Below are 17,500 nucleotides of genomic sequence, written 5' to 3' on the forward strand. Positions count from 1 at the left end.
ATGCAGTGTCTAACACAGCACTAAGTGAATAAAAACATCCAGCTGAGGTTTAAATCTGAAAGTGCAGCACATTAAAAGCATTGATTCTTTAGCGAAATAGTCGACTCAGAGCCAAATAAATTAATCGAGTTTTGTTCGGATCTTTTGCTTGATCACCAAATATGGAGTTCCAGTTCCAGTAAAATGTGAACGCGCTTCACTTCAAACACTAGCGGAGGCACGGGGGATCACAGGACTGATCATGATGTGAAGATGACGATCACTGACAGATGGAGATTTGGCTGAGGGGAATAAAGGGTTGAAGTTCATTTTTACAACAATACCACAGTAGGCCAACCCTGTGCTGTGGTTGTTCCTGTCATTTTCTGATGATTGATACAATAACCTACGCTGCAACGCCGGGCGTTTGCTATTGAAGGAGCAGCAGAGACTACGGGACTTTGTCAGACTTTGAAAGTCATCTGGAATGGCAAAGAAAGCATCCTTGCAGGACTCCCAGAGTTCATCAACATTCTTTAGATTCATCTACAATACCTCCTCCTTTATCTTACCCCAGACATGCTCAATAATGTTCATGTCTGGTGATTGGGCTGGCCCATCCTGGAGCAGCTTGACCTTCTTTGCTTTCAGGAGCTTTGATGTGGAGGCTGAAGTATGAGAAGGAGCGCTATCCTGCTGGAGAATTTGCCCTCTCCTGTGGTTTGTAATGTAATGGGCAACACAAATGTCTTGATACCTCAGGCTGTTGATGTTGATCATCCACTCTGCAGATCTCTCGCACGCCCCCATACTGAATGTAACCCCAAACCATGATTTTTCCTTCACCAAACTTGACTGATTTCTATGAGAATCTTGGCTCCATGCAGGTTCCAGTAGGTCTTCTGCAGTATGTGTGATGATTGAGATGCAGATCAACAGATGATTCATGGGAAAAATCCACCTTATGACACTTCACAATGATCAACTAGAAGTCAAGTTATTATTTATTGCTCTTACAACTGAGATTGACGACAAGACTTTAGTCATGCAGTGTAGATTAGTAATGTTAATGACATTAACTATGTATTAATAAGATTATAAATCTCTTTATTTGGTCAGACGGTGTCCGGAAGTTTGCACATAAAAGAGTTTATAATGCAGTGGACTACAGCTCACACACACAAACACACACACGCTGCTTTTACACTTGGTTAATAATGTTAATGAGGTTTAATACCAATTAATTTGATTATAAAGCTCTTGATTTGGTTGGGACTGACTATGGTAAATGACTATGATGCTTCAATGTTTCTCTCGTGTTTTTTGTTGCTGGAATCCTCTCATGTCGCCTGTTAGCACACAATGTCAGACAGTTTACACATAAAAGTGTGTCCAGATCACATTTTTCTCCTCATTAATGAATCGTTAAGAAAAGCTCAGATGTGTGAGGAGGTTTAAAGCGAAGTAGACTCTCTCACTCTCACACACACACACACACACATACACACACACACACACACACACACACACACACACACACACACATAGTGTCACATCTTTCATTGTGTGTTGATTTCTCCTGTGTTTGCTTGTGTTTCAGTGCCGGAGCTGGACGGACCGGATGTTACATCGTGATCGACATCATGTTGGACATGGCTGAGAGAGAAGGAGTGGTGGATATCTATAACTGCGTCAAGGCTCTGCGCTCCAGACGAATCAACATGGTTCAGACTGAGGTGTGTGTGTGTGTATAGCCTTCTGAATCTGATCTTTTTCTCACACTTGAATGTACAGTAACGTGAAAAAGTTTGGACGCTATTTGAAATTTCCTATTTTGAAGATCAAGACATAAAAATGATCTGGGGTCTCATTTATAAACGTGGCGTACACACAACAGGGGTGCAACGGGTGTGTACAACACTTCTCACGCAAAGGTTGAGCTGTAAAAAATAAACTTGACTAGAGATCGTGCGAAACTGTAAGTAAATATAAAATATTGAACCACTTTAAATCCTCACATGAGCCATAATCATGCGTAAAGGACTACACAAATGAAATACATTATCATTCAAATGTATAAATCTTCGGCTTTACTCAGTTGCTTTTCTATCTTGACTTTATTATATATCTTTCAATGAATAATCAGGTGATATGAGGCTTTACCTTACATATCATAAGACCTGCCGAGGTCAAGTCCTGATACAGAAAACTATGAAGTTCAAAAACATGTGCTAACTTTTGCACATGACTGTATTTGTATAAAGCCGCCACTGCTGTTAAAATTGACATAGAAAAAAATGTATTTCATTTTTCAAAGACTTCCCTTTACATAGGCAGCTCCTTGAGTCCTGACTGGGCTAGTTGGCATTTCTATGTGGAGTTTGCATGTTCTGCCTGTGTTGGTGTGGGTTTCCCCCACAGTCCAAACACATGCGCTATAGGGGAATTGAATAAACAGAACAGGCCGCAGTGTATGTGTGGGTGTGAATGCCTGCATGGGTGTTTCCCAGCGCTGGGTTGTGGCTGAAAGGACGTTCGCTGCATAAAACATGCTGGATAAGTTGGCGGTTCATTCTGCTGTGGCGACCCTTGATGACTAAGCCAAAAAGAAAATGAATGAATTCCCTAAAACATTTGTTCTGTGATAACCACCGGCTGGATGTACTTTATTTCTTATTTTACTGGCTCAACTTTGGATTTTACTAATGCATCAGTAAATTAACATTCACTAGGATTAATAAATACTCTATAAACAGGATTATTCATGCTTAGTTTACCTTAGTAAATACATTAACTCTGCAAAAAATATTTTTCTTACTTAGAGATTTTGATTTATTTCTAGTCCAAATATCTAAAACGCCTTAAAACAATGCACATTTCCTATGCTTCGATGACAAGGAAAAGGGATTGTGTTGTTTTCAAAAATAATTGAGATCATTTTCTTGAAAACAAGCAAAATAATCTGCCAATGGAGTACGCAAAACAATCTTATTTCAAAGCAAAAGCAAAAGTATTTAGCTTACCATATTGGCAGTTTATTTAGCTTGTTTTAAAGAAAAACTGACTTCATTGTGACATTTTATTTCTTTAAAAAGATTTATTAAAATAGATTTATTAAAAAGAAGTATTTGCATGAAAGACACAGACAAACCCTGCTTTCCCTCCTGCAGGAGCAGTATATTTTCATCCACGATGCCATCCTGGAGGCGTGTTTGTGTGGCGAGACGGCCATCCCTGTGTGTGAGTTTAAAGCTGCGTATTACGACATGATCCGCATCGACTCGCAGAGCAACTCCTCGCACCTCAAAGACGAGTTCCAGGTACAGAAACATGCGCTTTTTCTACTGAATAAATCTATCTGCATAATTAATCAGTATTATTTCTACTACACTGAACTGAAGTAAAATTGTACAATACTCAGGAACTATTTTTCATATGTGGTTTCTAAAACACCTCTGGAATTTACTCACAGAACCAAAACACTCCTGATTTTTAGTCAGTTTTGTTTGTTTTGTTTTTAGCCTTGTGTAGAGATTGGTTATTATACCTTATCATTTACAATATACAGAATATAGAGATATTTGCCACAATAAGAATGTCTTACTGTATTGAAAAACAGATTAAATGTAGTTTAGAAGTACTTGTGTGTATGTGTGATACAGATTTACATGTGCTTGAGCCTGTTTATAAACAGATTTACTAACATATTTTCACTCTACATTCACTTCATAACATCAGACGAGTGTCTGAAAGCACTTCTTTTGTTGCCAGACATGATATCATGGGTCAGAGGTTGCTGAAGAACTACTGAGAGATTTCAGCTGCTGTCTGGGCATTCCATGCATTTCTACACCTTCCTTTCTTCATGTGTTCAATACTTTTTCTATGCGTCATTTCATTTTATTACACACAACTTAATCTGTAAACTAATTAGATTTGTTTTCTTTGCATATATGGATTGCTTTGGTTGTTATCAACACACAGGGGAAAAATTTCAAGTCAGCAGCACCTTTAGAAAAATGTTTGCTGAGAAAAATGGTGACATGTTATTTCCCCCACTGTGAGTCTGTTGTTATGTGTATGCTGATGTCCTGTGTGTCCCGTGCAGACACTGAACTCGGTGACTCCTCAGCCTCAGCCTGAAGACTGCAGCATTGCTCTGCTTCCCCGAAATCACGACAAGAACCGCTTCATGGACAACCTGCCGCCGGACCGCTGCCTGCCCTTCCTCATCACCATCGACGGAGAGAGCAGCAACTACATCAACGCCGCGCTCATGGATGTAAGTATACCCTGACCCGCAGGCCTCGCCGTAGTGTACGTCTCCTGTATGCCAGAGCGATGATTGGTTTCCAAAACCTGCTGAAGAGATGACCACTGCCCTCTCACACAGCTAACCTCAGACTGTGCTTTACAATACAGCAGCATGAATACACAATTAATAATGCTTCACTAACGCACAGATGATCATGAGGTTATAGCACAGGACTGACTAACTCATTCAAAATCCGTCTCCAGTCTCTAGTGGCTCTTTACCAGCCTGTTATTAAGATACTGGCTGTTTATAAAGCACATGTTCTGCATGATCTTATTCTCCATCTGTAATCTTACCAAATACCCAAACCCATCTTCTAGCTCAATAACTATTCAAAAGCAGCTAATTAGGAGATGACTGAGCTGAGTCATAGTTTATAGTTTACTAATAGCGAGGATTATACCTCATGTAAGGTGCTTTAAAATTAGCATTTTTATTGGATGTTTGATTCTCAACTGAAACATGAGGGTGGGGAATATTGTAGCTCCTCCCCTTTTCAAAAACAGCCAATAGTGTTTAGTTTTCCACACTAAGAGTAGTTGAACTCAAGTGCATCAAGCCAATGAGAAGAACGGGGCGAGGCATGTCAGACACTAGCGAGCATTTTTATTGGATGTTTGATTCTCAACTGAAACATGAAGAGAGGGTGGGGAATATTGTAGCTCCTCCCCTTTTCAAAAACAGCCAATAGTGTTTAGTTTTTTACACTAAAGTAAGTTGAACTCAAGTGCATCAAGCCAATGAGAAGAATGGGGCGAGGCATGTCAGACACTAGCAATCATTTGATTGGTCAGAAGATTTGATGAGAAACTGAAGTGTAAGGTGACGGCAAAAAAATCCATTTAGGCAGAAGTGACAAACTGTAAGATTTAGATGTTTATATCAGTTTTATATCTTCTAAATGTGAAGTTTGTCACTGTTTTTGGAGCACACTAGATTATAGGCATTCTTAAGACTAGCATACTGATACTAACATCTAAAAAAAGGTTATTTTAATCTCACAGGACCTTTAAAATACATATGACCCATATCGCTTAACAAACCCTCTACCTAAAAACATACCATTGATACATTTGCAGATCATTAGCTAATGATTAACTGATGCAGACAACTCGTCACCTTGGAATTATAAGTTTCTATCTGCGTTCTGAATGATTTTGAGATATTGGGCTTCAACGTTTTTGTATTCCAAAGCAGACAGTATGTGTGTAACATTTGTTTTGTAAATAAAAAGTCCTAAAATGTAAACAACTTATTAAAAAACATCCCATAATGTAAATAAGTTGTCATTTAATAAGAATATGTCAATAACTCAATTTTGACAATAATGTCAGATAGAAACTTATAATTCTAAGGAAGTAAATTGCCACATTAAATAAGTACTGTAGTAATTAATAGTAAATACTGTAGTGTTTTAAAACCAAAGTATCATAAAGTGTATTATATTGTATATATTTGAATCTATGTACAAACAGCACACTGTAGTATTAACTTCTGTAATTCTGAGTTTTAGGTTTGGCTGTTGTGGTGAATAAAATATGACTTAATTTGTTGCTGATGCAGTAATCATTAATAAATGATTTAGTTCTTCACGTTTCATACATTAACTTATGGTTATCTGTGCATTAGTTCAGTATTAATGCACATTAGTGCACCTGTATTATAAAGTGTAGGGTTAAATAAGCATATATGTGATCCTGGAGCACAAAACCGAGTTACATGGATATCTTTGTGGCAATAGCCAACCATTCACTCTGTCAAAATAATAGATTTTTCTTTAATGCCAAAAGTTATTATTGTAAAAAGTAAAGTCCATTAAGACATTTTATGAGTTTCGTATTGTAAATATATCAAAATGTTTGTTTTCATTTTGTAATATGCAACTTTAAATGTGATTTTCTCAATATTTAGATTTTTTCGCACCCTCAGATTCCAGATTAATCATATAGCTGTATCTCAGTCAAATATTGTCCTAATAGACCATACATACAAAGATTATTTATTCAGCTTTCAGATTATGAGTAAATCCCCATTTCTCGAAATGGACCCTTATGACTGGTTTTGTAGGTCATGTTCACATATATCTTCTGTACTGAAAGCACATCTTGACAACAGCAGCTCAGAGTCATTAAAAATGGATTATTTGACTCCAGTATTTGCGCTGTGGATTGCGGATTCTTCCTAAAGCATGGTTCTGTTGGCTTAGCAACATGCTAACATCAAACTCTGTGGCCTCTTGTTTGTGAACGCTGTAGTTATTAGTGAGTAAGCTTGTTGCTTCAGAGGGCAGCTGTCAGTGTGGAGAGTAAACAGTCAGATCACTCAGTGGGTTTTGGAACGGAGATGCAGAAAGCTAGAGACAAATCCAGGTGGCAAGTCCTGTGAATGGGATGTTAGCGTGAGCCACTTTAAAAGCTAAACTACCATCAGACACACAACCTGGTGGTGGTGTCATATCAGCCTGTTTGATATGTGTGCGATTATCTGTCATCATGGCTCATCTCCACTGAGCGGTGCGGTATAGTACAGTATGCATTTATTTACATTTCAACTGTCAGAGGTAGCAAAATAGTGAATACTAGGAGTGGACGGTACACCGGTGTCATAGTCATCACCGCTGTGACATTGCGCCACGACATGGATTTTCTAATACCGTCAATACCGTAATAAATCAATTTTGCGCGGCTTGAACGGCTGCATTTACATCAATAATAGCTAATTCTAAATAATAAGGCATTCAATTTTCTTCAAACGTTCAGTTGTGGTCTGAATACATGTCCTTATACTACAGGACTCGAAATTGCAACCATTTTAGTCGCATGAGCGCCCGAAATGTAATCTATGCGCCCTCATAATATATTTAGGAGCATTTGTGTGTCTGAATATAGTGGTTGTAGTGCAATCTGATTTGATTTTCTCTAAAAACTTGCTGAATCGCTCTACCCTGCTGCTGTATTGGTTCATATTAGCTGTCAATCACTCAACGCTTCCCGCTGTCAGATAACAGGGAGATTTTGTTTCTGCAGGAAATGCAAACGGCTGAAGAGTGAAAAGTGCACAGGTTTGCAAACCTCACCTAAAGTTATAATAATAATAAAGGCGCAGATGACAGCGATCATAACATGAGGTAAATGTTGATCCGCCAGCTGAGATCAATCGAGTGTTTTCGGAGAAGGTGCCCGAATCTCGATGCGTTGCATTCACCGCGTGTTCAGCGCAAATGTCCGCTAAATATAAAATCTAACACTGTACACATCATCGCCAAAGAAACTCACCTTTACTAAGTTTACACTGAAACTACAGCTCATAACAAAGAGCGGTATTGCGCCGGTGGTCATCATGAGAATCCTGCTCTGTCTGCTCATAAATTGGTGCGGCTGACTCGCCTGCTTTATTCCACCAACACAGAGAAATGAAGATCAGCTCATAACGAGACTGAGCATTTACAATGACCCAAACCAAAACTTTTAAAGAGTGATAGAAGTGAGACTTTCTTTTGTCTGTTCTTCCTTGAGATGTAGATTATTTTGCTATTGAAAGTAATACCATGATATTATACCGTCACCGTTCAAAAGATGAAAAATACCGTGATATTAATTTTAGGTCACATCGCCCACCCCTGGTGAATACTGTACCACTTTTCTGGGACCCTTTCATAAGAGTACCTAACATTACAGTATGGTAGTAAAAGGAGAAGCTGGACTCACTCATTTCATTTCAGCATGTAGAATCGGCTGGGTTGCCAGATTCAAGACAATATTCCAGCCCACTGACAACTTGACAACCTCAAAGGGCTAAAAGTAGCCGATTTTTTAATTTATTTTGGTCTCCACAAAGGGAAAGATTATCACCTCTTCTCTGATATTGTTTGATACACATAGGCCTATTATAGAGACAGTATATTAATTAAGGTACTGAGTGACTTTATACACAACAAACATTACTTTTAAGTAACTTATGTTGGAATATTTAATCAATTCTATGCGTGTTCGATAAAAAAGGTCAGGAGAGGTTTTCCTTCAATGTCAAACAACAGTAATTTATTGGACACAAATGAATAATTCGATTCACAGAATTCTGTTATCAATGCAATGCGAAAGTTACACCTTACAGAAGGTGCACAACCACTTAATTTCCTGACCTCAACTTGTATACGCAGCTGATATTAACAGGTGGAGTTCGGTGAAATCCGTCACTTGTCAATCATTCTCCAGTCCTCCGTTGGCCGCACATACATCCTCTTTTTCTAAGAATTCTCTGCACAACATTAAAAGCATAAGACTTCTACGTTTCTGCTGACAGGAAGTTTAGCTGCAGAGCTCAAGCTAATTTTAGACGGTCAGGCCTTTGCGTTTCTATCAGCTTCATCTGCTTCTGCAAAAATGCTTCATTAGTATGCAAAGCGTGGGTGATGTGGTGGCGCAGTAGGTACTGCTGTTGCCTCACAGCAAGAAGGTCGCTCGTTCAAGCCTCGGCTAGGTCAGTTGGCGTTTCTGTGTGGTTAAATTGGCCATAGTGTATGAGTTTGAATGAGTGTGTATGGATGTTTCCCGGAGATGGGTTGCAGCTGGAAGGGCATCCGCTGCGTAAAAACATGCTGGATAAGTTGGCGGTTCATTCCGCTGTGGCGACCTGTTTTCATTTTGTATTCGCAAGAAAGAAACATTTTGGTAGCTGCAGCACATTATTAAAGCAGCCCAATTGTGTAGACAACTGCGACCTTGGCAACACTCAGAATCAGCATTGGCGGTTGGCGAATGAGACATCTGATTGGCTACGAATCAGAGCATGAGAACAGAATGAAGAGACTAAACTAAGTAAAAGATGCAAGTCAGGAAGTAACACCAAAATTAATTCTGCCATTTTGTTACATTTTTTTTTAATATATGCAAACGGATATATGGATTATCAGACACCTTTACACAAGTCTGTGGTGATCAAGATGTGCTGTGAAAGTGTACACAAACACCGCTTTATTTGCAGTTTGTATGTGTGCAGCACTAGTTCTGGTTTCCTTTTGTCGATCAACAACACAGATACTGCCCCCTGCAGGTGTCAGTGTACAGTTGCAGAACGTACACACAGCTTTTTAGTCCAGGCGGGACTAGATCCACCCAATGTGAGAGGGTAATATAGTCTGTTTTCATCAATGCTTAAATACTTTAACGTCAGCTTGGTATGTCCTGCATTTAAAAACATGTGGAAAGTGCAATGGGTGCCACTTCCTCTCTCTGTTCGTGTACATTTTTGCACGTCTATGTTTTAAGTAACGAACTTAAGGGTGCAAAAGATGTGATTCGTGAACTTACTTCTCGGCAAAAGAATGATGTCGATTGAAACTTTCTGCCGTACACCATGCCTGCTAAGTAAGGGTAGACTTTTTCAGAGTAACCCATACAGACTGTACTGTACTATACCGCCCAGTGGAAACGAGACTGCAGCTTCCTTCTGTAAAGTAAATGAATGATTTCTTCTTGATGGCTCTTTATGGTCATAAATTTTACCTTTTCAAATTAATTTGGGTTTTCAAAAACGAATAAAGTCCGACATATTTTGATACCAAAATTGGTAACGGTGAGGTAAGTGCAACTGTGAATCTCTTGCTCTAAAAGTGTTGAATTTCAGCAAAATTGTGAACATTCTGTCATCATTTCTCTCACCCTCGAGTCGATCCTAAACTGAATGTTTTTCTTTCTTTCTTACTGTGGAACACATTTGGAGAGCATTTAGCACAATGGTCACTTGCACACAACAAAAGTCAATGTCACGCTCCTAAAAAGTGCAAGAAACCAATGTAACAATAGTCCATGCAACACACACTTGGGTTTACAAATGGCACATTTGGGTTCAAAGTTAATCCTCACGTAAGCACCATGAGTTGTGTTAAATACTGTTAAAAATGAAAGTGAAAATTACTCCGGCTCAAGTGGTTCTAAACTATTTTATGAGTTTCATTCATCTATTAAACACAAGTTAAGATATTCTCAATAAAACAGCCATTGAAACCCATAGTGGAATGGAAGTCAGTGGCTGTTTTTTCAGAATATCTGCATTTGTGTTCAACAGAAAAAGAAAAAACTCTTGGGGATGAGTAAATGTTGCAGGGATATTTATTTCTGAGTGTCTTTAAGGTGTTTGCAGCGTCACGTCTCTTGATTTTGGTAAACTGAAAACAGCTGCCTACAGATTCCTCCAGTAATCTCTCCTTTTGTCTGCCATGGAGGAAAGAAAGTCAGATTTGGTGTGACGTGAGGGCGAGCAGATTCTCAGTTTCTAATCTGAGGGTGCATTTGTTGATATGCTGAGCCACGGGGTTTCCATCTCCTAGTGGTCCATCAGATACGGCAATGAATGTGATTAATTAGAGCTCTGTACATCTGCGAGTGCGTTCATTCTGACCTCTGACCCTGGGAGATGGAGCTCCAGCAGCCAGAATCACTGATAGATGCACTCAGAAAGTTGTGATTTTTAGAGGATAACTTTGCAATGGCTTCCTCGTACGCTTCACAAACTCTTGGACTTTTTTTAACCAAGCCGTCAGAAGAGTACCAGGTAATTTCTGATTCAGTTCTGCCTCTGTTAGACTGGATTTGTTTCGTGGCTTTAGTGGTATGTCAGCACTTTCCATTCAACCTTTCTCAATTTTGGGTTTGCTACAGCATGCAAAGAAAAACGAATGCATTTAATCACGAATATGTTTATCACACTTCATAAACACACACACACACACAATAAATGACACACATCATTATTCTCTCATGCTCACTGTGTTCTTTGCATGATCATACACACATTGACACATCAGCCATCCTGACAACGGCTCCATCTTTGTCTTGGTTGTGTGTGAGTGTCATAAAGCAGATCTGTGTGCTGGAAGGTCATTGTGTTGTGTGTTATGCAGAGCTACAGGCAGCCGGCCGCCTTCATCGTGACACAACACCCATTGCCCAACACCGTCAAGGACTTCTGGAGGCTGGTGTATGATTACGGATGCACCTCCATCGTTATGCTGAACGAGATCGATTTGGCTCAGGTGAGGTTCAAAAAATCAAGTATCTCCGAATAGATGTTGTTTCTAAACATGAGAGTTCAAAGATTTCTCTGTTAAATGCAGAAACAAGCTGTTGTTGCTTTTGGTTTCTTTAAAAGTTTTGGCATAGTTTTGACATAACTTTTCTCAGTTTTATATATAGTTTTCATTGCCTACTACTGCCTGATTATACTGTATCATTCATAATAAACTGTGCTACAGTAATATGTAAGCAGTGTTTATGTACAAGCTGGTATTCTGGAGATTTTTGAGACTGAAATTAGGGCATAAACCACATAGTAAACATTTATTCACTAGATTTGGTAGACTAGTTTGATTTTTGTTTTTTACAGTTAAATGATTTACCCTTGGTGATGCACTTTTTATGTTCAGCCGAGTGTACACCATTCCTGCCAACATTTGTCTCTGAAATCCCGGGAGACAAGGGGGGGTGGGGGTGGGTTGTCAGAATAACAAAGCTAAGAACCAGGTTGGTAACTGTACTATGCATCCGGTTTCGAGCGGCCGCTGCAATCGGATACTATTCTTAAGTTGGCAACCCAGGGCTGAGTTACAGACTGTACCAAAAAGCTGAGGACCGGGGGTGGGGATTTCAGGGGTTGGGTGGGGTGAAATTATGGGAGTTTTCCAGGAGAAATAACAAAATGGGAGGGTGGCGGGAGATTGGTCTGAAATACGGGACACTCCCAGGAAAAATGGGAGTGTTGGTAGGTATGGTACACAGGACAAATTTTGCTATAAGACTAGGTCGTATACAATGTTTTTCCCATTGGGGAAGTCAACACAATTCGACACATTAGTGTGGTCTTGTCTCCTTCTCATACCTTTAAGTCATCTTTATTTTTATAGCACTTTTGCAATGTAGATTGTGTTAAACATAGATGAAGAAATGAGAATAAAAAGCAATAAAAATATTTCAGATTGTGAAACATTCCAGCAAATCCAGCAGACAATGGAGTAGTGCAGAAGTGCTGGTGGGGTTCTGTTTAGCCAGTCTTTAGTCCTCCTGAGGAACTCTGGAATAATTAGTTTTGTGTTTGTTTTATGAGTGAAGTTGTTGAATGTTTGCCGGTTCCCACTTTCAGAACACCTTCTGTGTTGACTTCTACACTACCTGACAAAAGTCTTGTTGTCGATCCCAGCTGTAAGAGCAACAAATAACAACTTGACTTCTAGTTGATCATTGTGAAAAGTGGCAGAAGGTAATTTTTTTCCCATGAATCATCTGTTGAACGACATCCCAATCATCACAAATACTGTAGAAGACCTTTTGGAACCTACATGGACCCAAGAATCTCACAGAACTCATGAGAACCTAAATCATGGTTTGGGGTTACATTCAGTATGGGGGCGTGCGAGAGATCTGCAAAGTGGATGGCAACATTAACAGCCTGAGGTATCAAGACATTTGTGCTGCCCATTACATTACAAACCACAGGAGAGGGCAAATTCTCCAGCAGGATAGCGCTCCTTCCCTTCCTTCAGCCTCCATATCAAAGCTCCTGAAAGCAAAGAAAGTCAAGGTGCTCCAGGATTGGCCAGCCCAGTCACCAGACATGAACGTTATTGAGCATGTCTGGGCTAAGATGGAGGAGGCGTTGAAGATGAATCCAAAGAATCTTGATGAAGTCCTGCAAGAACGCTTTATTTGCCATTCCAGATGACTTTATTAATCAGTGATTTGAGTAACTGCAGAGATGTATCGATGCAGTCCTCCAAGCTCATGGAAGTCATCATGGGCGTAATCTAGAGGCCGTTGCTTTTCATATAAGCCACTTCTGAAACCAAATGATCAACTAGAAGTCAAGTTATTATTTGTGTTCCTAAAACTTGGATAGACGGCAAGACTTTTGTCAGGTAGTGTACTGTAGCATATCACACATTTCTGATGTACTCAAAACACCAGCACAGAAACTCGACACAGTGGAACATTGAAACCCCACTGCTTACTAACATTTCAGAAGTGTTATTGCAGTGCAACACAGACACTATACAGAAGTATAAAAGCCCACAACAACATCGGCTATGTCCAGTGAATGTGCTGTGGGGTACGGCAATCACTCGATGCCAAAGAATAAATTAGGCTTTATCCATACCAACTGATGCTGTACTGTGATTGGGCTGAGGCATATAATATTATAAATTAACTACTGGACAAAATAAAAAGTCTTATCATTTCATATTATGACTTTTCCATGTGGTAAATGTGTTCATATATTTAAATTATTGATTAAATTTACAGAAAAGATATGATATCATAATATATATTGTTATCAGGATATGAGGACTATATGAGATCACATCGCTCAGCCTTATTCTATATTATAATGAACCAAACTCCTCAGTGGAAACGAGATGGTACCAATTTTAGGAGTCTGTGTGATGCTTCAGCTGGTGATGCAGATGTCTGTGCTGTGTGCAGGGCTGTCCACAGTACTGGCCCGAGGAGGGAATGCTCCGATACGGCCCTGTCCAAGTGGACTGCATATCCTGCTCCATGGACTGCGATGTCATCAGTCGTCTTTTCAGGATATGCAACCTGACCAGGGTGAGTTTCAGTCGGGACACATGTCTTGGTCAGAAGTGTATTCTTGTATTCATATACTGTATGTGTGTGTGTGTGTTTAAGCCTCAGGAAGGATACCTGATGGTCCGGCAGTTCCAGTATTTGGGGTGGGCGGGGCATAGGGAGGTTCCCGCCTCCAAGCGCTCCTTCCTCAAACTGATCCTGCAGGTGGACAAATGGCAGGAGGAGTGTGAAGAAGGAGATGGACGCACCATCATACACTGCCTGTAAGTACAAACCTGTGCAGCTGAAGACCAAATAGGCAGCCTTCATGAGACAATTCTGCTCTTTCGTAAATTAGATTAGATTAGATTAGATTCAACTTTATTGTCATTACACATGTACAAGTACAAGGCAACGAAATGCAGTTTAGGTCTAACCAGCAGTGCAATAGCAGCAAGTGCAGGATACAGGTATAAGTTATAAAGTGCAGTTATAGAAAAACTATGGTAATATTTACAGATGGATGTACTATCAACATTATATACAGGTTGTATTAGCTATGAACAGAGATTTGCATAAATGAATATATGTACATGATGCTATTAATAATCAGGAGTGGCAGATAGATAAACATAATTACAAATTACAAATGTCCATGTGCTGTGGGTATGTACAGTTCAAGTAAATGAATCAGTGCAATGAATATGTGCAAACTTTAAATGTGCAAATGTTAAATAGTGCAGTGATTGTGAGGAGTATAAGTTAGAGGAGTGTGGGGGGTGTATTGGGGGGGCAAAAGAGTCAGTGAGGGGCAGAGTTCAAAAGGAAGACAGCTCTGGGGAAAAAGCTGTTCCTCAGTCTGCTGGTTTTTGTCCGGGGGAGCCTGAAGCGCCTGCCGGAAGGCAGGAGAGAGAACAGTCTGTGAGCAGGGTGAGAGGTGTCCTTAAGAATACTGCGTGCTCAGCGCAGACAGTGTTTCTTTTGGATGTCCTCAATGGCTGGCAGTGTAGTCCCTGTGATGCGTTGGGCAGTTTTCACCACCCGCTGCAGTGCCTTACGCTCAGCAACAGAGCAGCTTCCATACCAGACTGTGACGCAGTTGGTCAGGATGCTTTCTATTGTGCAGCGGTAGAAGTTCACCAGGACGGCTGATGAAAGCTGGTTCTTCTTAAGTTGCCTCAAGAAGAATAGGCGCTGATGAGCCTTCTTGACCAGGCTGGAGGTGTTGGTGGTCCAGGAAAGGTCCTTTGAGATGTGGGTCCCCAGGAACTTGAAGGATGAGACAGGCTCAACGGCCATCCCATTAATGTGGATGGGATCATGTGAGCCTGTTCGTCCCTTCCTGAAGTCCACAATGAGCTCCTTGGTCTTATTGGTGTTAAGGAGCAGATTATTGTCGGTGCACCAAGTGGCCAGATGCTGTATCTCCTCCCTGTAGGCAGTCTCATCATTATTGCTGATTAGACCAATCACTGTGGTGTCATCTGCAAATTTGATGATGGTGTTGGATCTGTTCACAGGCCTACAGTCGATGGTAAAAAGGGAGTAGAGGAAGGGGCTCAGCACGCAGCCCTGTGGTACACCAGTGTTGAGTGTGATGGTGGTGGAGCAGATGTGGCCTGATCTAACATTCTGAGGTCTGTTAGTCAGAAAGTCCATAACCCAGTTGCAGAGAGACGTGTCGATATCCAGGTCTCTGAGTTTGATCAGTAGCTTAGAGGGTATGACAGTGTTGAATGCTGAGCTGAAGTCAACAAACAGCATTCGTGCATAAGTGTTTTTATTGTCCAGGTGTGTGAGGACAGAGTGCAGTGCTATGGAGACGGCATCTTCTGTGCTCCTGTTGCCACGGTAGGGAAACTGATGTGGGTCCAGTGTGGATGGCAGAGAGTCTTTCAGATGTGCCAGGACCAACCGCTCGAAGCACTTCATGATGATGGGTGTGAGTGCTACAGGGCGGTAGTCATTGAGGCATGTTGGGCTGGAGTGTTTGGGCACCGGCACAATAGAGGTGGTTTTAAAGCATGTTAGCACAGTTGCTAGGTTAAGCGACAGGTTGAAAATGTCTGTGAATACCCCAGTGAGCTGTTCTGCACATGCTTTGAGGACGCGCCCAGGAATACCGTCTGGTCCAGCAGCCTTATGCACATTGATCCGACTCAGTGCGGTGTAGACTTCTGAGGAGGTGAGTGTGATAGGTGAGTGGTCGGTTGAGGTAGTGTTCCTGGTGTAGGGTTCTGTATTGTCTCTTTCAAAGCGGGCATAAAAGTCATTTAGCTCGTTCAGGAAGGAGACATTTGTGGCTGTGGGGGTGGACTGGCTGGGTTTGTAGTTGCTGATGGCCTGGATGCCCTGCCACATGCGCTGAGGATCAGAGTTGGAAAAGTGCTCCTCTAGCTTTAGCTTGTAGCAGTGCTTGGCCTTTTTGATGCCCCTCTTGGAAGTGCTGTAGGCCTGTGCGTCCCCTGATCTGAATGCAGTGTTGCGTGCCTTCAGCAGGAGGCGCACCTCCTTGTTCATCCATGGCTTTTGATTTGGGTATGTGGTGATCTGTTTCTGGGTTGTAACACTGTCTATGGTGGTGTTGATATATTCCAGAACAGAGGAAGTGTAACTGTCAATGTCTGTGTGAGAGCCACATGTGGCCTGGAAAGCAAACATACTCCAGTCTGTGTGTTCAAACCTGTCCTGGAGTGTGGAGTCCACCCCCGCTGGCCACACTTTGATGGTCCTTACTGATGGCTTCACACGGTTGACGATGGGTGAGTATTTGGGGGTGAGAAACAAACAAAGGTGATCTGATTGACCCAAGTGGGGGAGGGGGGTCACAGCATATGCTTCAGCCATGTTTGTGTAAACTTGGTCTAAAGTTTTGTTTCCCCTTGTGTGGCAGAAAATGTTCTGATGGAATTTGGGGAGCACTGTCTTTAAGTTTGAGTGATTAAAATCCCCCGCAACAATAAAAGCAGCCTCCGGGTGAGCAGTCTGTTGTTTGCTGATGGCTGCATGAAGTTCATTCATAGCAAGCTTGGCATCAGCGTCGGGAGGGATATAAGCAGCAGTTATTATGGTGGAGGTGAACTCCCGTGGCAGATAAAACGGTCTACATTTAACCATTAGAAATTCCAGGTTAACAGAGCAATGTCTCCCAACGACGACAGAGTTTGTGCACCAAGCTTTGTTAATATAAATGCATAATCCTCTGCCTCTGGTCTTACCGGAGTCATCCGCCGTTCTGTCTGCTCGGAATGTTTGATGCTCCGTTAGCGATATAGCGTTGTCTGGTATCCCGCTGTTTAGCCATGTTTCTGTGAAAATCATGACATTACAGTTCCATAATCTTTTGCTGTGGTTGATGCGCAGTCGAATCTCATCCATTTTGTTCACCAGTGACCGTACATTGGCGAGAAAGATGCTGGGTAAAGAGAGCCGGTGTGGTGTTAGCTTTAGCTTAGCTCTTAGCCCGCCGCGCTTCCCCCGTCTTTGTTTACGTTCTCTGCGCCGCCTTCGAGCACTTCCGCCCGGCCGTGTAGGGCTGTGAGGCCCGGGTGTTCTGGCGATCTCAGGGATGAGTCGAAGATTGTTAATAAAACTGTCCGGAGTGCACAAACCAATATCCAAGATGTCCTGTCGGGTGTACGATGTA

At 41.3% G+C, this 17,500-nt stretch overlaps 1 protein-coding gene across 1 annotated transcript in view; it reads left to right on the plus strand.

Moving 5' to 3' along the window:
- The window catches only part of ptprk (protein tyrosine phosphatase receptor type K), a 344,134-nt gene that overhangs the window by 321,992 nt on the left and 4,642 nt on the right, over positions 1-17,500 (plus strand). The window contains 6 exon segments of the mRNA XM_056481373.1: positions 1,580-1,715; positions 3,150-3,299; positions 4,088-4,261; positions 11,196-11,327; positions 13,768-13,893; positions 13,975-14,138. Of these exon segments, the coding sequence (XP_056337348.1) occupies positions 1,580-1,715; positions 3,150-3,299; positions 4,088-4,261; positions 11,196-11,327; positions 13,768-13,893; positions 13,975-14,138 (882 nt within the window).

The sequence above is a fragment of the Danio aesculapii genome, chromosome 20, assembly GCF_903798145.1.
Source record: "Danio aesculapii chromosome 20, fDanAes4.1, whole genome shotgun sequence".
Taxonomy (NCBI): domain Eukaryota; kingdom Metazoa; phylum Chordata; class Actinopteri; order Cypriniformes; family Danionidae; genus Danio; species Danio aesculapii.